We start from the raw sequence: 24173 nt of genomic DNA on the forward strand, positions 1-24173 counted from the left end.
CCCCTTAAATGCATCTATGCTATTTATTTATTTATTTATGTATTGTATCAGAAAGTAACACATTGGAACAGACTCTGTTAAGCTTCATCTGCTGATTATTATATTGGAAGGTAATTTTAAAATAAAAAAAACTAGTAAATAAGTTAACTCAAATATAATAGCAAAATACTGCGGATGCTGGAAATCTGAAATACAGGAAACTCTCTTTTAACCGGTACCTAAATATCCGGAAATCTCTCTTAACCGGCAAAATTCAGGAGTAGGTTCAGGTAAGTTTTACTATATATTAGTGGCCGTGTAACCAGGGTTCCTGCACCTGTTGCCGTGCAACAGGGACTCCTGGATCTGTGGCCGTGTAACCGGGACTCCTGCACAAGTGCCGTGTAACCGGGGCTCCTGCACCTGTGGCCGTGTACGGAGCTCTCGTACCTTGGTAAGTATACCTCTCTGTAATCCGGACTTTTTGATCAACCAGCACCACGCCGGTCCCGTCGGTGCCGGATAAAAAAAGTTTCCTGTAACAACAGAAAACGCTGGAAAAACTCAGCAGGCCAGGCAGCATCCGTGGAGAGAGAAACAGAGTTAACGTTTCAGGTCTGGGACCCTTCATCGGAATAAGTTAACTCATTAGTTTTGAATGGAATTTGCAAAATCCTTTTAGATCTATTTTTAAAATGTAAATTCTTCCAATTTAACTTAAAATGGTGTTCTGTGCTGCTGCTGTTATAAAACAGAGTTTCCTCTGAGCAATTCCACAGGAGATCTGCTAGTATTTTATGGAAATCTTTCTATTACTGGTTTATACCATTGTTTTGAATGAGAAAGCTGGAAGAAGGACTAACATCCTGATTACTGCGGTCTGGCAGAATGTTGTGTTTTGCTGCCTGTTGCAGGTTTGAGTTCATAACTTAAGAAATAAGAGCAGGAGTCGGCCACACGGCCCCTCGAGCCTGCTCCGCCATTCACTAAGATCAAGGCTGATCACCGGCCTCAACTCCACTTTCCCGCCCAATCTCCATATCCCTTGATTCCTCTAGAGTCCAAAAATCTATCGATCTCAGCCTTGAATATACTCAAAGACTCAGCATTCACAGCCAGAGAATTCCAAAGATTCACAACCCTCTGAGTGAAGAAATTCCTCCTCATCTCACTCTTAAATGGCTGACCCCTTATCCTGAGACTATGCCCCCTAGTTCTAGACATATCAGCATAGGGATTGAACTTAGAATCATCTTGGTCTGTAAAACTCAATCCCACAACCAAGCAGTGTATTTACCCACTTAGCCTTGGGGGGAGCCCTGAAAGGGGTGTGATTTAAGTTACTGGATTTATTTTTACATTCTCAGTAGTGTTTCTGTAAAATCTGTAGCTGACGTAAATATTTGTTTGTGGTTTGTGCAGGAAGCAGTGTCAGCTAATATTGAACATTTTTGATTGTATTTTTGTGTCTGCTGGTGGTTGGGATTTCCCTGCAGTGTGGCGAGTATGCCCGGTGTTATATAACTCCAGATGTTTAGATTATACGTTTGACCGTGCCTTTGTAAGAGTGCCATTTGTCTTGTGCCATGTTGAGCTTGTTGATGACTTAATAGATCGCCGAATACTTTGAATAAATCGTTCTGTCTGAAGAAGGAAGTGATTTCTACTCATTGTGTGGAAAGTGTACAGATTGTACTCGGACAGCAACAGATTCTGAAGAGCATCGTTCCTTACTCAAGACCTTGGATTTTCCATATAGCTTTGCACTCTGCTCTGATTCTCCTTCCCTCCCCACCACCCCAGCCTTGATGCACCTTTTTGTGCAGGGAATCTGGTCTCTGCAATCAAGCCTACCTGGATGGGTTAGTGGAACTGGGCTCTTCCACAGCAGGATTGCTCCCTGTTTTTGGCACTTCAGTGAAGTGTAATGGTGGTGTGTGTGAAACTTTTGCACTGTATCCATTCGAACTGTTAAAATACCCATCGGTACAATTAGAGATTCTATCCTTCTACACGTGGGTTGTGTCTGGAGAGAGCATTTTGTGTAACACTGGGGTGAAGTACTGGTGATTACATGCCCATCACTGGTGGTGGGAGCAGATTGAAGTGATGAATCAAAAATATCACACACACCATGCAACAAAGTATAAAAGTGTGTTGGCTTCGAGTTCTTTTCCCCTTTAATATATTGGTACTTCTATATTAAATGAACCTGATGACAGCATTGAGTATTTTAAATAAAAACAAAATGCTGGAAATACTCGGCAGGTCAGGCAGCATCTGTGGAGAGAGAAACAGAGTCAACGTTTCAGGTCGATGCCCCTTCGTCAGAACAGGGTATTTTAAACATCCCTTTACTAATTTCCATAGAGTGAGGTAGGGGGAATGCCAATTTGGCACTATAAGCAGAATAACATGGACATTGATATTCTAGGACTGGGTTGGATTAATATGAATGCACTTTCCCCTCCTTCAGTGACCTGATAGATCCTGTGTCAGATACACACCTGGCTGTGCTTAGCTGATCCAACCCCAGTCCTTATTAGTGTATTATTATTATTATTGTATTAGTGATATCAGTATTGAGCACTTCCAGGTTAGCTGCAGAGTAGAGCTCCTTCTACTCTGCTGCAACCCTAACCTCTACTTCAACCCCAACCTCTACTGCACCAGTGTGACATTTTTCAATTTCCCCACACATGCCATCTTGTGAGATTTTTAAGTGAGATTCCCAGTTAATACTGAATATGGGGCGATTTCATGCTGTTGGTCTGTATCTGCAAGAAAGCTGAGACTTCCCTGAACTCAATTCATGTCGTGGAACACACAGCCAGTAGTGAGAGGAGACAGTCTGTCCTGGACTTGAACCCAGGACCCAAAGCTGAAAGGGGGATCTCACTCATTGATTACAGTCATTGACAATGCATTCTGATGATCACAACCTGTGTATTTCAGCAGCCTCAAATACAGCAAAGTAAATGTTAATATAATGCAACACAAAAAAAATCTATCAGTTTAAGCATCATGCCTGTTTTTGGCCAGTGCCTTTTGTACTGATCACCTCCCTCTCCTCTGTCTGGAAGTCTGCAGATGTCTGACTGGATTAATTAATAAATTGCTGACATTAGCGGATTATTAGTTTCTGGTCATTGCTGGAAATCTTACATTGCAATAAAAACAGAAGATGTTGGAAATACACACCAGGTCAGTCAGCATCTGTAAAGAGAACATACAGGTTTCTGGTTGGGGGTGTACCCTTCATTAGAACTGAAGACTAAAAGATAAAAAGGTATTTTAGTAAGGTTTGAAAAACGGGCGAGAAGAGAGAATCAATAGTTACACCAATCGTGGAGAGTGAGTTAACGGATTGAAAGACTTGCAAGTTGCTGAATAGGAAATTGTTAGATGCTGTAAAAGATCGCCAGAGAGGTGATAGAGAAACATAAAAGGGACAATAGAATGGGAATATAGTGGAGGATGAAAAGGCATGGGAGAGGTCCACACAAACAAAAAAGCAAGAAAATGGGAGGGGAATGAAGAAAGTGGGGGGGAAAAAGAAAAAGCTGAAATTAAAAGTTGGTCCGTCAGTCCTGAGAAAAGGAAAAAAAATAGGTCAGTGCCGTGGGCACAGACTCCCAGCCGCACTGTGTCCTGATAAAGGTTCTACGCTTCAAATGTTAATCCGCCTCCCCTCCCCCTCGAACAGCGACTGTCCTGCTGCACTTGACCAGTGCACCCTATTGCAAAGAAAATGGAAGGCATAGCTGAGGCCTAAAATCAGTGTTCAGAGCAGAGAACTGCGGAGTGGCAGCAGAAAGATGAGAGACTTTCTAAAGCTTGCACTCATTGGAACAGTGTAAGAGGCCGAAGACCGAGAGGTCAGCGTGGACATTGAAGTGGCAAGCCAGAGGGATGCTAGGGTAACATCTGCAGACAGAAGGGAGATGTGACCTACATTGAAATTTAATTGAGTGACTTCAAAATATATTTTTTGGCTGCCCCAATGGCTCAGTGGGTAAAAAAAGCCACCTGATGTGCTACTGAGACATAAACCCGAACGTTCCAGGTCTATGCTCATCTGATCTCATTCAGCATGTTGGTAGGGCACTATAATTTGCCTCTGAATCTGGGCTGGAGACAAGAGAAAAATTGTGATTGTAAGATATGGCAGACATGATGTTATTTGTAAGAAAATTGTGTGAAGCTGAATGGTCCTCGGCAGTAACCGCTGGATTAACAACCATACAAAACTGAGGAGGCTATTTGAGCCTTAAACGGCCTTAATTTTTGTGACTTTTCTAATAAGCCTCAGTATGTAAAATACTATAAACAAGGGGAAAACCCTGATTATTGAGAATCCTGAAAATAGATGGTTCGTTGGTATAGTTGAAGAAAACATAATCTATAATTTAATTATTTTTTTTCTAGTCCTTGGGGGTGAATAGTGAGATTTGACAGGTTTAGTGCCCAAACCAGTCGGTATGGTTACATTTTACAGCCGGGTTGAGCCACCTTGTGACAAGTCAGTCTGTAATGCACAGATTTTTTTTTGTTCTTGTTCCATTCGTGTCATTAGCCATATTTAATGTGATGCTACCAATAAGCTTTTTAAATAAAAAAAACTGCATTAGAGAAAATATACTTGAATATCAGTGATGCTTCTAATTCATCGCCACAAATTGCTTCCATAGCCACAAGCTGTCTGTTCTTTTCTACTCCTTCACCTCCCACCCAAAAAAAGCTGTCATTGGTGATAGTTAAATGTGTAAAGGTAAAAATTCACCCTGAGAATCAAACCTATATGCAGGAAACTCTAGTTTAAACGGCACCTAAATATCCAGAATTCTCTATTAACCGGCAAAATTCATACTCCGAAAACACCTCAATAACTGGAAATGTTGCCAAGTCCGAGTCTGAGTCTCCTGCGGTGGCCGAGTTAGTCAGTGGGGGTATTCTTCAAACTGCCACTACTCGGCTTCTTGGCACTGTCAGAAGTCCGAACACCTCAATAACAGGAGTCTGACTCTTTGTTTGTTAAAAATAGCCTCGGTAGATAACCCTCTCTGTCATCCGGAATTTTTAATTAACCGGCAGCATCGCGGTCCCGTCAGTGCCGGATACCAGAGAGTTTCTTGTGTTTCTTTGTTCAGTGAACCTTGTGAAACACCCAGGTGTCAGCCATGGCTCAGTGATGGAAGGTTGTGGGTTCATGCCCCACTCCAGACTTGAGCACAAATCTGGGCTGGCACTTCAATGCAGCGCTCCCTCAGTACTGCATTGGTCGTTGGTGCACCAAAAACCATTCCGGTAAGCAAGACCTTGCTCCCAGTATATCGTAGAGTGTCTTTATATGTCCAGTAGTAGCTGCCAGTGTAGCATTGCCTAATGTTGAACATAAATCCTAGATTTGGTTTACTGGATAGGACATGAGCCCTCATGATTTCTCAGATTTCAGAAAGTGGTAGAATAAACACCATCAAACTAGTGAACTAGAAAATCATTGAATCATAGAATGGTTACAGCACAGAAGGAGGCCATTCGGCCCGTCGAGCCTGTGCCGGCTCTCTGCAAGAGCACTTCAGCTAGTTCCACTCCCCCGCCCTTTCCCCGTAGCCCTTTTCTTCAGCTACTTATCCAATTCCCTTTTGAAAGCCGTGTTTGAGTCTGCCTCCACCACCCTTTCAGGCAGTGCATTCCAGATCTTAACCACTCGCTGCGTAAAAAAGTTTTTCCTCATGTCGCCTTTGGTTCTTCTGCCAATCACCTTAAATCTGTGTCCTCTGATTCTCGACCTTTCCGCCAATGGGAACAGTTTCTCTCTATCTACTCTGTCTAGACCCCTCATAATTTTGAACACCTCTATCAAATCTCCTCTCGACCTTCTGTGCTCTGAGGAGAACAACCCCAGTTTCTCCAGTTTATCCACGTAACTGAAGTCCCTCATCCCTGGAATCATTCTCGTAAATCTTTTCTGCACCCTCTCTAAGGCCTTCACATCCTTGTGGTCCCCAGAATTGGACACAACACTCCAGTTGAGGCCGAACCAATGTTTTATAAAGATTCTTCATAACTTCCTTGTTTTTGTATTCTATGCCTCTATTTATGAAGCCCAGGATCCCATATGCTTTTTTAACCGCTTTCTCAACCTGCCCTGCCACCTTCTAACGATTTGTACACATATATCCCCAGATCTCTCTCGTTCATGCACCCCCTTTAGAATTGTACCCTTTAGTTTATACAGGTTGAGCGTCCTGAATCCGGCAACCTTGGGACCGAGGCCGAGCCGGTTTTCGTGTTTTTCTGGACCTCGGAGCGTGTTCCTGATGTCCGGAAATATTGCAACCTGGGCTCGGGCGTTTCCGGACTTCGGACATTAGAAACACCTTCCGAGTCCGGAAATGCCTGGGCTGTACCGCATAGCTCTGACACGTTTCTCCGCCCCTCCCCTTCTGTTAAAGGGGAGGGATGCTGCGAGCTCTGCAGATCATCCGATGGCCCACACTAGGTCACCAGGGCGGTGTGGTGCCGTGGCTGCAGCCTGGCGGAAACACTTAGTGGAGCTGTGCAGATTAAGGAGGATAAAACGCAACACTAAAGCTTTATTGCGTCACTCGCACTTTTCATAGGATTTTTCAAAAAAAGACGACAAAAGTTAATGGCTTTTTGAAGTACAGGTTGAGCATCCAAAATCTGGAGTTCTGGACTCCGGAACATTTTACGGATTCCGGACGACCCTGCCACCAATCGCCCCGGATTCCGGAACTCCGGATTTTGGATGCTCAACCTGTATTGCTTCTCCTCATTCCTCCTACCAAAATGTATCACTTTGCACTTCTCTGCATTAAATTCCACCTGCCATGTGTCCGCCCATTCCACCAGTCTGTCTATGTCTTCTTGAAATCTGTCACTGTCCTCCTCACTGTTCACTATACTTCCAAGATCTAGTGACCTGCTAGCATTCTCCCTCAGATTATACATTCCGCCCACTTTGGGGTTCAAACAGGAACAAAGGAAAGCAAAATATGTATTTCTGACCATTATATTGGGCTGTCAAACATCCACATGATGCTTGCTGGCCTGGGCCTGCACCTGCATCTCTTGGTAGGTCAGGAAACTTAAAATGAATAAATAGACAGTTCCTTTCATGGGACAAATTAAACAGTTTCTAGCCCTTTGGATGGATTGAGAGAGAGTTTTCCTCACCTGTATCATGAGTGTCCAACCTGCAACCCTGAGGCTACAGGTGGCTCCCAAGTCCTGGTAATCTGTTCCTCGAAGCCCAGGCAACTCCGTTCTGCTTTCGCTTAGATTTTTTATTTGCCGTTTGTCCTGTTTGAATTTTCTGAGCCTGGAGATTTGTTGTGGCCTCTCTGGCGAATAAATCCTAAATAAGAACACCAAGGTCTGTTAGCTGAATAGAGTTCACAAGAAGTCACAAACAATCACCTTGTGAAAGACCCAACGCGGAAGATCCCCGTCTTCAATCTTCTGCAAAGTTTATGAGCAACCCTACACTGCATCCGCACAAACCAAGGCAGATGCGGAGATTTGATCCTTGTATTTAAATCTCTTCCTAACCTTGCCCCTCCCTATCTCTAACCTCCTTCAGCCTTACACTTCCCCCTCCCCTCCAGAAATGTATTCCTCCGACTGGCCTCTTGTGCATTCCCCCCCTCATTTCATTGCACCATTGGTGGCTGTGCCTTCAGCCATCTAGACCCTACATTCTTCACCTCCCTCTCCTCCTTTAAGATCCTCCGTCAAACCCATCTCTTTGTCACCCCATCTAATCTCCATTTTTGTCTGATTACACCTCAATGAAGCACCTAAGGATGTTTTTCTATGTTAAGGCACTATATAAACAAGGTGTTGTTCACGCAGCCCACCCTGTTTACACAGGATAATTCTTGTTGCCTTCCTTTGCACTCTTTCCAATATGTACATGTCCCATTTGAAGTATGTCGACCAGAATTATGCATATTAAGTGGATCTGACCCAGTAGAATCTCTAGATTTATACTGCACTGTTCTGGCTATGTATCCCAATATTCTACTTGCTTTTTTAATTGCTTCTCCACATTGTCACAACACTGATAATGACATCTTCTGTCGTTTTCAAACTCTTCCTCTGCCATTTTTATTCCCTTCATTGTGCACTTACGTTGCTCATTTTTTCTTCCAATATGCAGTACTTCGCATTTGCCAGTTTAAAATTTAATTTACCATTCATCTACCCTGTTGTATAATGAGCTTAAATCCTGCAAAATATTCCCACTAAGGAATTTCAACTTTTTTCCAGTCCCATCATCTACCCTGGATTCCTAGGAATTTTAGTTTAATTAAGAGTATTTTGTGTAGAACTTTGCCAAAAATCCTCTGGAAGTCCAAATAAAATAAATTGTAGGGATTCTACAGGCATGATCTGCAGAATGATGACCTCCTGTGCTTTGAATGCAATGATTCTCGGATCTATTTTATTTATATGTAATAATATCTTCAACGAAGTTGACCATGTTTGTCAAGCAGTGCCTTCTCTCCTAAATCCATGATAAACACCATTGGTTTAGTGGGTAATGCACCATATGATGTGCTACCTAATCACCCTTAGCAGAGAGTTCCAGGCTGCATTTATTAGCTGATTTCACCTAGGGCAACAGTTAGGGTGGTACAATTATTCCTAGAGAGGGGGGATAATCAGTCGGGTTTCCCACTTCAAATCACTATCCAGTAACACCTGTTGGAAAGTGTACGTGTGGATATCAGGTGAGGAGAGAATTGTGGTTGGTTGTGATGCCCTCACTGTTGAAAAGCCTACAAACACTCACTGTCTCGGCTCACACAAGAAGAATGATTACTTGGGTTTGGTTTTGGAGGGCATCCAATGCCCTCAGTGTGACTCCGTCTCTTCAAGAGAGGAGACAACTGCGGGGAGAGGATAATACATACAGTGTGCTGAGGATTATATGGCAGCTACATCATATAATTGTGCAATGCACCATAAATATTGTTAACCAGCCCATTGAATTTTACACGGAAAAAGGCACTGTCCTAAATGAAATGTGTGGGTTTTCTTTCAGGAGACTGATTATGTTGCAAATGATCAAGTTGACCTTTACGACGATGTAATAGCGGCTGCCGATGGTAATAACCATGAAGATCAAAGTTATGATGAGCTATTACCACGGACTCCCGGTGAGCCACAGAAAACGGACAATAGTGCCAGGCCAACCATAGTCTACACGTACGGAGGCAAACGGCAAGCTGTCTATGTGGGAAACCTGACATGGGTGAGTGACTCTGAACCTGGTTAATGTTACTCTGATGTACATAGCCATATGTCCAATGGATGCCAACTGCATTTGGATACACTGAAAAGTTTCCAAGAGGCCTGGATGGGACAACCGGTAATGTTACTGTTATCCCTCCTTTTCTGAGTGTATTGGCTAAATTGCCTGGGACTATCCAATTTTGATGTGGGGAAAAGTGTCCTTCTTTGGGAAACTGCCTAAATATAACTTCTGTCAGCTTTCCCTACTGTTGGAGAGGACTGAACCTTGCTGGCTCCCAGCCATTCCTAGAATCCTGTTGTCTGTCTCTTGCCCATTGCCTCCACAAGTTAAGAGTCAAACTGGGCGAGTGAAGTTGCTCAATCATGCCTACATGTGATGGAATGGTTTCGCTCACTGAGAATTATGGGTAAACTCTGCTTCTCATCATGAAATTAAGTCTGTCGAGTGCATATGAATAAATGAAAATGACCGACGGGAAAAGACCAACTGGCCCATTGAGCCTGTCCCATATTATGGTGCAACTTAACACCATGGCCGCCATTGCCTGCCTCCCACCCATCAGCAGCCTTGTAATCTCCACGGAGAGGCATGAAACAGGGAAAAAAAAACCCCGAGGGCAAAAGCAATCTTGGAAATTCCTCTCCAACCCCGAAGGCAATCAAACAAGTTCCAAGAAATCACAGTAAATCTGTACACTGAACGAGCTGGCGACTCGTTTCAAAGGCCGATGACTCCGTGAAAAGAAAAACCTTCTGATATCTAATCTAGTTCTATGTTCACGTAACTTACACAAATATCCCCTGGTCCTCCCTAACCTATCTAACTCAAATAGCATATCCATATGGACCAGATCTAATCTTTTCATTATTTTAAAAGACCTTAATCAAATCTCCTCAAAGTCCATGCTTTTCTAGAGTAAAAATAACCCGCTCTCCAAACCTATCGTGGTAACTAAGGGTATTTAAACTAGGTATCAATCTAGTGGCCTTCCTCTGAACCTTTTCCAGGGCCTCTATCACTCAGCATGTGAGGAGACCAAAAATGGGCACGGTATTCTAAATGAGGCCTAGTTAAGGTCTTATACAAGGACAGTATAATGTTTTTTGTTTTATATTGGATTGTCTTGGCAATACATCCTGGTAATCTATTTGTCTTTGCTATAGCCTCATGGCACTGGTTGTGAATCTCCCGCTCAATGGTCTTTAGTTCATAAGCTTGCATTGTATGCACATGCTCTGTGTTACCCCTACCCATGTGCATAACACTACATTTATTTATATTAAATTACATCTGGCAGACGTAAGCCCATTCCTCCATCACACCTAGTCTATTTTTCTTATCTAAAGCCTGCACTGGCATTTGTATTATTCGCGGACCTCAAGTTACCCTGACAGTTTCATCCAGACCATTGGTAAAGATGAAAAGCAGCGGTCCCACCGCCGATCCCTGCGGGACTTCACTGGTAACCAGTCCCCAAGCAGAACCACTGCCATTAATAACAGCTTTCTGCCTACAAGCATACAACCAATTCCTCATCCATTACAAGATCTGCCCACTACTCCCACAGGATTAACCTTTTTTAGTAGCTATTGTGCGACACCTTAACAAAAGCTTTTTTGAAAATCCAGGTATACAATGTCAACCAGGCTACCCACCGCCACCAACCTAGTAACTTACTCAAAAAATTCAACTAAGTTGAAAAGACATGACCTGCTTTTCCAGGTGCCATGTTGAGGGTCCCTATAACCAAAGTTCCCCCTAATTTCGTTTGGGTGCACAGTTTCATGCATACGTGGAACTTAACATGGGAAAAGCCCGTCCCACGCAGCTTAGAGGGAATGTTGTCTATAACTCCTGCCCTGTATTGGTGGACATAGAGAATATCTCTAATGATCCCTTGTAGCAGAAGTGTGACAGGTCTAATATGATGAGTGTCTCCTTGATTAAGAACTGGAAGGTCTAATTGCAGACTGTGCTGTAATTTTGTTTGGAAATATGACCGGAAAGTCCCACTTTTGATTGCTGTCTTTATAGGACTGCAGTGGTTCAAGAAGGCCAACATTTATTGCTCATCCCTAATTGCCCATGAGAAGGTGGTGGTGAGCCGCCACCTTGAACCGCTGCAGTCTGAGTGGTGAAGGTACCCCTACAGTGCTGTTAGGGAGGGAGTTCCAAGATTTTGACCCAGTGACGATGAAGGAACAGCGATATATTTCTGAGTCAGGATGGTGTGTGACTTGGAGGTAATAGTGTTTCCATGCGCCTGCTGCCTTCTAGGTGGTAGAGGTCACGGGTTTGGGAGGTGCTACAGTGACTAGTGAAATTAGGGGACGGTGGGGGGTGGGTGAGGAATCGTGGGTGTGTACTAGTCTATGACATAGTACATTGCACACCAATCTGTCAAACTAGCCAGGCTACCATGTGCTTTAAAACTTTTGCAACAGGAAATGCTTATTTTGTGTTTATTATTGAACAAGTTCTGAAAGTGATTTGGAGAGATTCCATCTGAATTCTTTGCCTTAATTAAGTGATAATTATTTGTCCACAGTACTGATTGTTTAAATCAGAACATTCTGAGTTGTGAGTTGTTTTGAAAATCTCCAAATGGCAATTGTGAAGAAGATTCTCTAAGTGTGTCTACAGAAGTAGGCTTTCTTTGCATCCTCTGTCTTGAAAACTAGAAGTTTTCAAAATGGCGGCTGTTAGTGGAGGGTATATTTCTGTTATATTTCTGTCGGGGACTGTATCAACGCCAAGGGTCTAAGTATTTATAAACGTCACAGTTTAACTTTACAGTTTATAAGCATCTCAGTGAAAGAGAGAGATGGGAGACTTGCAAAAAAGAGGAAGAAAGAATGGGGAAAAAGTTAGAAACAGCTACAGAGGTGACAAAAGAAAGTGCAAGCCATACAGAGAGAAAAAGGGGAGGGAAACAGAAAAATTAATGGGAGTTGTGGAGAGATGCTTATTGTCATACCCAGTTGAGATCAGCTAAGTCAGCACAAAGTAGGGATTGGACCTGGGACCTTCTGGTCTGTATTGTCTTAGTGTTGCACAGGGTGGTGCATTTGCCACTAGGACATTGGGGTGTCCTAGAGGACTCTGCTGGTTCTGCCTCCATTCCCGCTTATCGAGCCTTTGTTCTGGTCTGTTGTGTAGATTTAGTTGTAAAATCAGTTTTGTGGGTACTCCCTGTATGCTGCATCTGCAAAATTACTTCAGTGAGTCAGGTGTAAACGGTGAAGTTATTAAACACTTGTACCTCCTGGCTTTGATGCAAGAATTTTAAGTCAGAGCACTTGTATCCAGCTGGTGTGACCACAAAAAGCAAATCCAACTTGTAACCCAAATAAGGACATCAATGCCTGGAACATTTACACTGGAGGAAAGAAGACTCCGAGTTGATTTTATAGAAGCAAATCAAGATCCTAAAGGGTAGGGACAAGATATAAATATTAATATATCTCCCATTGCTACTGATTATACAACAGGAGGGTAAAAGGAAAGTTTTTATCTAACTACTTTACACAAGAGCTTGATGATTGTATGGAATGTACTGCCAAGGCAGGTAGCAGGAGCATGAATGTTATTATATAACAACAATAATAATGTGCTAGTAGGTCAACAAATACTGAAATCTGCCGATGATCTTGATGACCCCAAGGATTGCCTTTGAGAACCCCCCCCCCCCAACCAATTTATAAAATAAACCTGTGCACAAGTGTTGGCACGTCATATGCTGTAATGTATACAGTCTTAATCAAAATGGCACTACTTCTGGCTTTGAAAGCAAATTGGGGTGAATTAAAAGTCTTATCCTTTTGTTGTTGTCTTGATTTGCTAGTGACTTTCTAACCTCGTGTTTTGTTTCATTCAGTGGACGACAGACCAGGACGTGGCTGACGCTGTCCATTCAGTGGGTGTGCAGGATCTGTTGGAGATCAAGTTCTATGAAAACAGGGCCAATGGGCAGTCTAAAGGGTGAGTTCATGTGAAAATCCAACTGAGCTAATGGGATACAATGAACACCCATATCAACTTCTCCTTGAGATACTAAAAATAAAAGAAAGCCTTTTGTTTCTGTAGCATCCAATTATGTCTCAAATGTTTCACTGCTTCAAATACAGTGAATCAAATTTGAGTGCAATGACTTGTGATGTAGACAAACATAGCAGCCATTTTACACACAGCAAGATCCAACAATAAAATAAGCAACCAGTTAACTCACTACTGTTATTTGAATAGTGCAATGAAATCACAAGCAGACAGCACCTCGGACAATGCAGCGGTATTGAGTTGGAGTGTCCGCTGCAGTGCACGTCGGTGTTATTTACCTGCTGAAATCCTGGCGGAACTCACAACTGTTTAAGCTAAGATGACACTAGAATAAATGCTTTGAAATGATGGCCGGCGATCAAACCTGGGTCAATTATTTGGAGAGCAGACACATGCACTATATCAGCACCTGAGTCCTCCAGGTAGCACCAGCTGTGCCACCTTCGAGCTATCCAAATCACTGAAAGAATTACTTGGACAAAAGCAAAATACTGCGGATGCTGGAAATCTGAAATAAAAATTACTTGGATTTACTTTTGGTGTAAGAATGGCTGTGGACAAGGAATTATGATTTAACTTTAATGTCCTTTTTGTTTATTTTAATCTTCGTGTTCAGTTTAAAGCGGGTGCTAGTGGCATGGGAAGCTGGGCAGAAGGCAGCTAGGTTACAGCCCACAAATTAAATGTCACTAATACACTGTATCTCGGGTTCTGTCATTCTGGCTAAATTACTTCAGGTTCCTTCCACCGGTAGATTGAAAATCCATCCATTTCACTGCATGTTGATTGTTTCTTTCCATTGTTGGGCTTGCTATCTTCTCCCAACTAATTTTTCTTGGTGTCACCACATTTAAAATAAATATATGCAAAAACGGGGTTGGAACTCTCCAGTGCTGCCCCCAAGGTTCAGTTAAGTGTAATGATGGATGTGTCCTGTAGAACCAATAAAAAAATCCAGTGGTACATTTACATATTCGAAACTTCCAAACGTGGGTTGTTCACGCAGAAAGCATATTTAATTTTTATAAATCACTTGGAAGACAGAATATTGTCCTAGATGTTTAAGCTGGCAGATCACACTAAATAGGGTGCAGTGGTCAGTGATGCTAACGAATGTGCTAACCAATGCAAAAGGACAAGGATAGGCCAGGTCAGTGAGCAGAGAGATGACAGATTGAATTCAACACAGATAAGTATAAAGTCATGGGATTAGAACCTATATTTAAAGAGCACCTTGCACATCCTCAGGATATCCCAAAATGCTTCATGGCCATTGAATTACTTTTTTGAAATGTAGTCACTCTCGTGCAGGCAAAAGTTAGGTAGAAGGAATAAGAATGTGAATTGCATATCAAATGTCAATGTGCTTGAGGTAACAGCAGGAAAGAGATCGGGGGTCTTTTTGGTGGATAGGCCATTAAAACCGTTGTTTGTGTTCACAGGTGGTTAAAAAATCAGATAAAATGTTTGATGTATGGCTGAGTGTTTTATAAGTCTAGGAGGTGATGTTCAAGTTGCATATGGGGTACTGTGGTCTCCATATTACGGGAAAAATGTAGAATTATTGGAGGGAGTTCAGAGGAGGGCTGCAAGGCTGATTGCTGAACAAAGAGGGTTGAGTTATGAGGAAAGAATGTCTACTATAGACTTTTAACTTCTAGGAAAAGGAGGATGAAGAGGGACATAATGGAGGCCTTCAAGATTTTCACTAATGTGGAGAAATTAGATCGAGGAAAGTTCTTCTGTCAGCACAAGATTTAAGGACTAGGTGACATAATTTGAAGTGAAAGGAAAATAGGAAATTTAGGCAATACTTTTTTAGTAAGAGTGTGATAAAATTGTGGAACAGATTCGAAGTGGGGGGGAGGTTAGTAGGAAAAAAATCAGGTTTTAAAAAGGTCTGGATGATTTCTATTAGGATACAGAAACAGAAGATAGGAGCAGGAGTAGGCCATTTGGCCCCTCGAGCCTTTTCCGCCATTCAGTGAGATCATGGCTGATCATCCAAACTCAGTAGCCTGTCCCTGCTTTCTCCCCATATCCCTTGATCCCCTTAGCTTTAAGAAATATATCTAACTCCTGCTTGAATATATTTAATGAATTGGCCTCAACTGTCTTCTGTGGTAGAAAATTCCACAGGTTCACCACTCTCTGGGTGAAGAAATTCGGACTATTCCATTGCAGGAATATTACTTCTAGAATCACAATAAGGAAACTGATGGGAAGTTTGGAGGAGTAGACGAGATGGATCAATGGTCTTCTGTCCAAAACATTACAATGTTACTATGTAATATTGCTGGTATTTAGCTTTTGGTGGAAGAATTAACATGATTAAATATGGAGTGTATCACACACTATATTAGTGTATTTTTTTTCTAGTAGCGGCGCTGTTGCCCTCCCCAAATGATAGCAAACTTAATCATTGTTTCTCATAACTGACTCCACTGGGGAACTTTTATGAAAATTGGCCAATGTGTTCTCATCAAAGAAAAACAGTAAACATTAATTAAAGCATAATCAGGCAATAATATTGAAGCATTGGCCTAGTTTTGTTTTTACTGTTCTTTCTGAAGTGACTTTGATGCTATTTGCATGGGGTGGAATGATTTTTAAGAGCAGGTCATTGTGGCTCAGTATGTGTTTTTAAAAAAAAATACCATGTCTCCAGCTTAAATTTCTAATTACCCTAGATGACTATTTGGTTCTATCGTCATACTGATTTAGAAAACATAGAACATAGAAAAATAGGAGCAGGAGTAGGCCATTCAGCCCTTCGAGCCTGCTCCGCCACTCAATATGATCATGGCTGATCCTCTATCTCAATACCATATTCCCACTCTCTCCCCATACCCCTTGATGCCTTTTGTGTCTAGAAATCTATCTATCTCCTTCAACCAATGACGTATGTGGGAAAAGGGTTGAGGTTCTACAGGCAGAGTTTCAGGAGCTAGGAAAAAGATTAAAGAACAGGACCTCAAAGGTGGTAATCTCTGGATAACTCCCAGTGCCACGTGCGAGTAAGTACAGAAACAGGAAGATACTGAAAGAAAGAAAGACTTGCATTTATATAGCGCCTTTCATGTCCACCGGACATCTCAAAGCGCTTTACAGCCAATGAAGTACTTTTTTGAAGTGGAGTCACTTTTGTAATGTCTTTTTCTTGCCAATGCCACGTGCGAGTAAGCACAGAACCAGGAAGATATTGCAGCCTTCTGTGGTAGAGAATTCCACAGGTTCACCACCCTCTGAGTGAAGAAATTTCTCCTCATCTCAGTCCTAAATGTCCTACCCCGTATCCTGAGACTGTGACCCCTTGTTCTAGACCCCCCAGCCAGGGGAAACATCCTTCCTGCATCCAGTCTGTCTAGCTCTGTCAGAATTTTATACGATTCAATGAGATCCCCTCTCATTCTTCTAAACTCTAGTGAATACAGGCCTAGTCAACCCAATCTCTCCTCATACGACAGTCCTGCCATCCCAGGAATCAGTCTGATGAACCTTCGCTGCACTCCCTCTATGGCAAGTATATCCTTTCTTGGTTAAGGAGACCAAAACTGCACACAGTACTCCAGGTGTGGTCACACCACGGCCCTGTATAACTGCAGTAAGACATCCTTGCTCCTGTACTCAAATCCTCTTGCAATGAAGGCCAACATACCATTTGCCTTCCTAACTGCTTGCTGCACCTGCATGTTTGCTTTCAGTGACTGGTGTACAAGGACACCCAGGTCCCTCTGTACATCAACATTTCCCAATCTATCACCATTTAAATAATACTCTGCCTTTCTGTTTTTCTACCGAAGTGGATAACTTCACATTTATCCATGTTATACTGCATCTGCCTTGTATTTGCCCACTCACTCAACTTGTCTAAATCGCCTTAAAGCTTCTTTGCATCCTCCTCACAACTCTCAATCCCACCTAGTTTTGTGTCGTCAGCAAACTTGGCAATATTACATTTGGTTCCCTCATCCAAATCATTGATGTATATTGTGAATAGCTGGGGCCCAAGTACTGATCCCTGCGGTACCCCACTAGTCACTGCCTGCCACCCTGAAAAAGACCCATTTATTCCTACTCTCTGTTTCCTGTCAACCAATTTTCAATCCATGCCAGTATATTACCCCCAACCCCATGTGCTTTAATTTTGCACACTAACCTCTTATGTGGGACTTTATCAAAGGCCTTCTGAAAACCCAAATACACCACATCCACTGGTTCTCTCTTATCTATTCTACCAGTTACACCCTCAAAAAACTCCTGTAGGTTTGTCAAACATGATTTCCCCTTCATAAATCCATGTTGACTCTGTCCAATCCCGTTGATATTTTCTAAGTGTCCTGTTATCACATCTCTTACAATAGACTAGCATTTTCCCTACTACTGATGTTAGGCTAACCGGTCTGTAGTTCCCTGTTTTCTCTCCCTTTTTTAAATAGTGGAGTTACATTTGCCACCCTCCAATCTGCAGGAACTGCTCCATAAGCTATAGAATTTTGGAAGATGACAACCAATGCATCCACTATTTCCATGGCTACCTCTTTTAGTACTCTGGGATGCAGATTGTCAGGCCCTGGGGATTTATCGGCTTTCAGTCCTATTAATTTCTCCAGCACTTTTTTTACTAATACTAATTTCCTTTAATTCTATCTTATCACTAGACCCTTGGTACCCTAGCATTTCTAGGAAGTTATTTGTGTCCTCTTCCGTGAAGACAGAACCAAAGTATTTGTTTAATTGCGCTGCCATTTTCTTGTTCCCCATTATAAATTCTCCTGTTTCTGACTGTAAGGGACCTACATTTGTCTTCACTAAAATCTTTTTCTTTTTACATACTTGTAGAAGCTTTTACAATCTGCTTTTATGTTCCTTGCTAGTTTACTCTCATATTCTATTTTTCCCCTCTTAATCAATCTCTTGGTCCTTTTTTGCTGAACTCTGAACTGCTCCCAATCCTCAGGCTTGCTACTTTTTCTGGCAACTTTATATGACTCCTCTTTGATCTAATACTATCCTTAATTTCTTTTGTTAGCCATGGTTGGGCCTTTTTTACTTTTGTGTTTTTGCGCTAGAAAGGAATTTATAACTGGCAATTTGTTTTGAATATTGCAGATGATTTCTGTTTAGTGTGGGTAAGGGCTGGTGACCATTTTGGGATGATCTCAGTATGAGACAGGTAGGTCTGGTGGCCATTTTGGGATGATCTCAGTATGAGACAGGTAGGTCTGGTGGCCATTTTCTGTGTGGCTTGAGTTTTGTGGAAACTAACATTCATTGTGGCTCAGAATCATAACTATAAGCCTAGTTTTATGAAGCTAGCAAACAGAGTGATTCTGTGGGAAAAGAAAACTTACTTCACTGTTGCTTCCAATGTGACCTGTGCAACAAAGACCCCAAGATTACAATGTCAGTAGTTTCTAAATTTCTCAAATCGCCTTTAAATTGATAAAAGGGACAATCAGCCAGAGTTCCCACTCCTGATCGCTACACAGCATGTCCCTCTGATAATAAACGTGTGTGGACATCGAATAAGGATAGGATCAGGCTTGGCTGTGATTGAATAGCCTGTCAGCCACATGAAGAATGGTCACTCGGATGCAGGAACTTGCGAAATTATATCACAGCAAGAAAATTGGAAAGTTTAAAAAAAATTCAATATTCCATTCAGTGCCAATCAGTTGTGTTATGTGCAGGAAGAGGCCACAGGTTTCAACCTGGTCTGTATGTATTACTTGGTAATTTGTCATTACAGTTATGCTGTTTGGTTGACAGAGATTGTATAATACAATTTGATGAGCCAGGGCATTCTGTCCTTGCTAGTACAATGCCATTCAGCTCAATCATTCTTGCATTGCTTCAGGTTACTATAACAAAGCAATAGTTAAGCTAGTGTGATTTGTTCAGTGTGATGGCTGGGGATATGAACACCATGAATTTTGGTTGTGCTTTTCATCTTAAACTGGCTGGTGTTGTGGTTCTAATGAACACTCCAGATGTTGTGTAGAAATAAAGGATGTAGAGCATGTATTTGTTGTTTGTAGTCAGTGATTGCACTAGTGTGTTTGTTCTTGCAATATAAGCATTTAGCACACGTTATTAATCCCTCTTGTCAGGAGGATCATCATGGTTCAATCTCTCATTTGCATTGAATACAAATAAAGCCAAACCATATTAATGTGTAATAATGGGGGGAAGCGCCACTAGCGTGGCTAACACCAATGTAAGGGAGGATTGAGTTCATCTTTGTGTTAACTCAGCAGAGTGTTAACATGGTGAGTTGTGTCAGAAACTAGCAGCTTGTGCATTTAGTTCTTCACACATCAAGTTGTAGATTACCATTCAAAAAAAAGGGGAAGATATCAGCTCGCTACCACAGCCGACATGCCCATGAACAGCAGGTTCCCGAAGTGGAGTCTGTCACTGATGTAGTGAAGTCCAATTAGTTAAATAGGCATCAAAAAAGCTGGAATTTCACAACAGGTTCAGCAGCATTTGTAAAGAGAAAAGACAGGTCAGTATTTTGGATAGAGACTCTTTATCAGAACACAAACCTATCTTCTCTTTCCAGTTGCTTAAGGACCTGCTCTGCATTTGTGCATTTTTGGTTTTATTTCATATTTCTAAAGTTGGCAGGGGGTTTATTTCTTATTTATCTCTATTTTAACAGATGCAGCAGTGTGGATTAGAGGTTAATCGCCCTGAAAGCCATGCATTTCTGCCACTTGAAATAACACTTGCCAAGTCTTGGCTCAGTTATTGAAGTGGCAAATAGCGGTTAATTCAAGAAGAATTTTGAAAAATCCAGAATTTTTTGTCGGAAAAGACAATCTGCTCTTAAGAATCTGTTTTTACATGAGAGAGTCAGGCCAGTGGGCTGACATCAGTGAGTGTGAATATGTTGCTGAGCAAGATGCCAAATGCACTTTGAACTGAGAATTGCAGTGCAGTAAATATATGAATGTTTAACCTGTGAGAACGGGGCCATTAGATTAAACAGGTGCTTTATAAAAATAATAATGACAGAAAATGCCAGAACGACTCCGCAAGGTTAGGCAGATTTTGTGAACAGAACAGAAGAATTGACGTTTCAGCTGTGGAATAAAGTTACAATAGAAAGTCGAGGAAACGAGGCCCTCGGTGACCAAGTGGATAGCAGCACAGCCTGTTGTTGTACTAAGCCATGCAGACTAGAAGGTCCCAGGACCAATGTCGGGTCTGTGCTGAGTTACCTAATCTATGCCAGGGCAATAGAAGGGTTCTACAATCCAGAGGACTGAATTGGACTCAGAATCACAGAATCACCACAGTGCAGATAGAGGCCATTTCGGCCCATCAAGCCTGCACCGACACATATCCCACCCGATCCCCGTAACCCCTACACCAACACATATCCCACCCTATCCCCGTAACCCCACGTATTTAATCCCCCTAACACTAAGGGTCAATTTTTTATCATAGCCAATCAACCTAACCCGCACATCTTTGGACTGTGGGAGGAAACCGGAGCACCCGGAGGAAACCCACGCAAACACGGGGAGAATGTGCAAACTCCACACAGACAGTCACCCGAGGCCGGATTCGAACCCGGGTCTCTGGCGCTGTGAGGCAACAGTGCTAACCACTATGCCACCGTGCTGCCCTCGGTTGCGATGCCCTCATAATTGAATAACCTTGGTAAAGAAGTAGAGGTTACTGGTACCTGTAGAACTGTATCTGAAATGTATAATGAAAATGAGTGCTGCAGTAAAAAGTGAGAAAGGAGGAGAAGGAATGGTCGGGGAGGATCAACCATATTTTGATTTGGCTGTACCTGAGGTTAGAATGAGGACTGTTGTAAACACTTCTGTATAAGCTGTTTCGTGTTGTTCCCTCCACTGGGAACTTGCACTAACTGAAGCATGTTGGTTAAAGAACTGAACTTCATAATCAGATCAAGATGCAAAATTAAGAAACCTGGTGTCTGGCACATCTTGCTGTATTACTGTAAGTAGAAATATGCAGCAGTGGAAGTGAACTGGAGACTTCCCTTCGACTCTCTATGCGCACACACATCTGGACAGTGAGAGTTAGCAGGATAATTGCACATCACAGCAAGCTTGATCCTGTCCTTGTGCACTTTCCATCAGGATTTCACTGGATAGCAGTCAGAAACAGGAATGTTGTCTGATTTATTATTTATTCTCCCTCCCTACCCACCCCATGAGCACTTGCGTCAGTGGTGCTCAAACTGTTTAGTGGGTAAGGACAGCACATGGTATAACACAAAGACAAACAGACTCGGAGGGTCCCGGGTTCGGTCCCTTGTTTGTGCTTGATCCCTTGTCTTTGCTGAGCTGACTGATGTCACCTGGGCTTGCCTTTGACACACTCTGAGCACTTGGTTTAAGGAAAGGAAAATTAGGGAGGGTTACTACTCCTGATCCCTATCTGCTAAAAAGTGCATATATGTGGCTGGTGCGTCAAACTCTGCTCTGACGTTCTCCAAGGTTGACTAGCCGACTGACACCCATTGTCTGGGCTCGTGCATGATGAATGGCCATTGGGCCAAGGTAACGCAAGGCTGCTGGAACCCATGAAACAGTACCTAGCATGAGTGGCCTTCAGGAGAGATGGGAAGAAAACTGGAACTGGCTTGCTGAATTGCTGTGCTGTGATGAGTAATAGATATCTCTTTTTTTTTGTTTCTTTTGTCTTCCTCTATTTGCTGACCAGGTTTGCTGAAGTATATCTGGGCTCTGAAAGTTCCGTCCGACGCCTCATGGAGCTCCTTCCGCAAAGAGAACTTCATGGACAGAGACCGGAGGTCATGCCTTGCAACAAACAGAATCTCAACCAGTTTGAAGCGCAATCCAAGAAAAGTAAATCTTTGGAAATTCTACACTACATTAGATCTTCATTAACCTCTTTGCAGACCTGTATGTTTGTGAACCAGAGTAATACCTGTAGCATTGGAATGGTAGATAACTGTTTCACATTCAGTTATGTCAGGAATTACTCTGGTCACTCGCTAGTAAGCCAGTTACTAACACTGGCTTTATGCGGCACAATATGTTTCCATTTGGTTGATCTAGCACACAAAACATTAAGTGGAAGTATTGTCATTAGGTAATGAACTGAACTAGTTCAATGGATACTAAATTCAGCTCTATGCCTTTGTCACATTAAGTTTTACAGGGGCAGGAAAACATTTGTTCTGAAACACCTATTGTCCAATGGGAAACCAAAATTCCAAAATTTTTCAAGAAAAATTGTTTCCACTAAATAGCAGCACCGGATATAGAAGGTGCAAATGCGACCAGTTGGGTTAAGAGAATTACTTTAGTTGTGGGATATACTACACAATTGGGCTGGCAATTTGTGTTCAGAGGGAATATGTTTGGGGATATTAACTCTTGGATTCGCTACTGTTTTCACTGCCTCCTCCCCAACACTTTAATATGACAAATGTTTCTATTTTCATATTTGTGAACTGTAAATGTGTTTTTAAATGGATCTTATTGGAAATATGATGGAAGGAACAGAGCGTAATATCGGTTTTTTTTTTTCCCAAGAGATTTCTTGTTGTGATGTGACCGTGTTCCCAATTGCCATCAGTGTTCCCAGAGTCCAAGATCTCCTGCATGTTGTGTTGCAATAAAATCTTGTGTTCGTGCAATTCCTTGCACAATGAGGTCTATCTGTCCTGTGCGTTTGAGGGGGAAGAGAAACAAAGCACTTCATTATGACAACTGTTGAGACTTCAAACTGATCGACGGGTGACGTCTTGCATGTTGTGCATCATTTCTCTTTACCCCTTCAAGGGTTGGGGGTATGTCCTGCCCCAAAGACCGGAAACACCTTTTGCACCACTATAAAACATGCTGACTTTGCATTTCTGTGTATCAGCCCACAGGCATCAGAGCTGCTTGCCAGTTCAATGGTTTTATTTGTCTACTCCACTTCAATGTCTGCCACATTCCTAATGCTTTCAGCAGGATTAGTCTTGTCTTTCTTATGCACGTTGAAAGATAATACTACTTTGTAAATATAATCCCTTAAAGGGGCAGAATCCAGATTGGACCCCCCCTTATTTATAAATCACGTTAATCTATTATTAATGGTTTCTGCAAAATTTTGTAATATTTTTGAATGGCGAGTGCTGTTGACATTGGGAACTGACTGGGATGGGAAGAGTTACTGGGTCCAATGGTGTGAGGAGACTAAATTAGCATGCAGTTAATTTATTTTAATCTCTTTTATCGATGCTACCATGATCAGTGCTCCTCCGAACTTCCATTTTGCTCCGCTAATCTGCAACGCCCCATCTTGCACGCTCTCCCTTGCCGCGTCTTTATTGTGTCTAAATCAAGATCATTGCATGGTCTCCAATTCTAACTCGTTCTTTCCCAGTACTTCAGAAACGTGGAACTCCTCATCTCCTTCAGTCTTTCCTTCCTCGTAAAATCTACAGGTTTTTAAAACCCAAATTTGATATTATTTAACCACTATTTCCTGATTCCCACTTTTTTCAACCTTGATGGTGTCCTGTAACGTGGGCCTTTCTGAATGAAACAATTTTTTTTATTTTTTTTAAGTTCAGTCTGCAGCAGCGCCTTGCCCCTCGGTCACCTTTACAAAGTTGCTGAAGGCGAAGATACTGATAATATTGGTCATTGTGTTAATTCAGCTCCCTCACACTGTCAGGCTCCGTCTCTGTCAGTTTTGGAGTACTGAACAAATTTTAGTATTTTCCCCCCTAGCACCAATAACGTATTTGCCTTTTAGACTGTGTTTGTACCCGTGTGTGATAACTGTTGTATCTTTAAAATAAAACACGTTGATCACACCAATCTATAATGAGGCCTGATGA

General features: G+C 42.2%; 1 protein-coding gene across 2 annotated transcripts in view; it reads left to right on the top strand.

Moving 5' to 3' along the window:
• LOC147106692 (cleavage and polyadenylation specificity factor subunit 7-like) overlaps nt 1-24173 on the top strand; it is a 62114-nt gene that overhangs the window by 4079 nt on the left and 33862 nt on the right. For both annotated transcript variants that reach the window (XM_086007735.1, XM_086007736.1), the window contains exons 2-4: nt 9056-9265; nt 13146-13249; nt 22037-22182. In XM_086007735.1, coding sequence (XP_085863861.1) covers nt 9056-9265; nt 13146-13249; nt 22037-22182 — 460 coding nt within the window. The remainder of the gene's footprint in view (nt 1-9055; nt 9266-13145; nt 13250-22036; nt 22183-24173) is intronic.

Source organism: Somniosus microcephalus, chromosome 15, assembly GCF_052327205.1.
Source record: "Somniosus microcephalus isolate GS21.2 chromosome 15, FLI_Smic_1.0, whole genome shotgun sequence".
Lineage (NCBI taxonomy): Eukaryota > Metazoa > Chordata > Chondrichthyes > Squaliformes > Somniosidae > Somniosus > Somniosus microcephalus.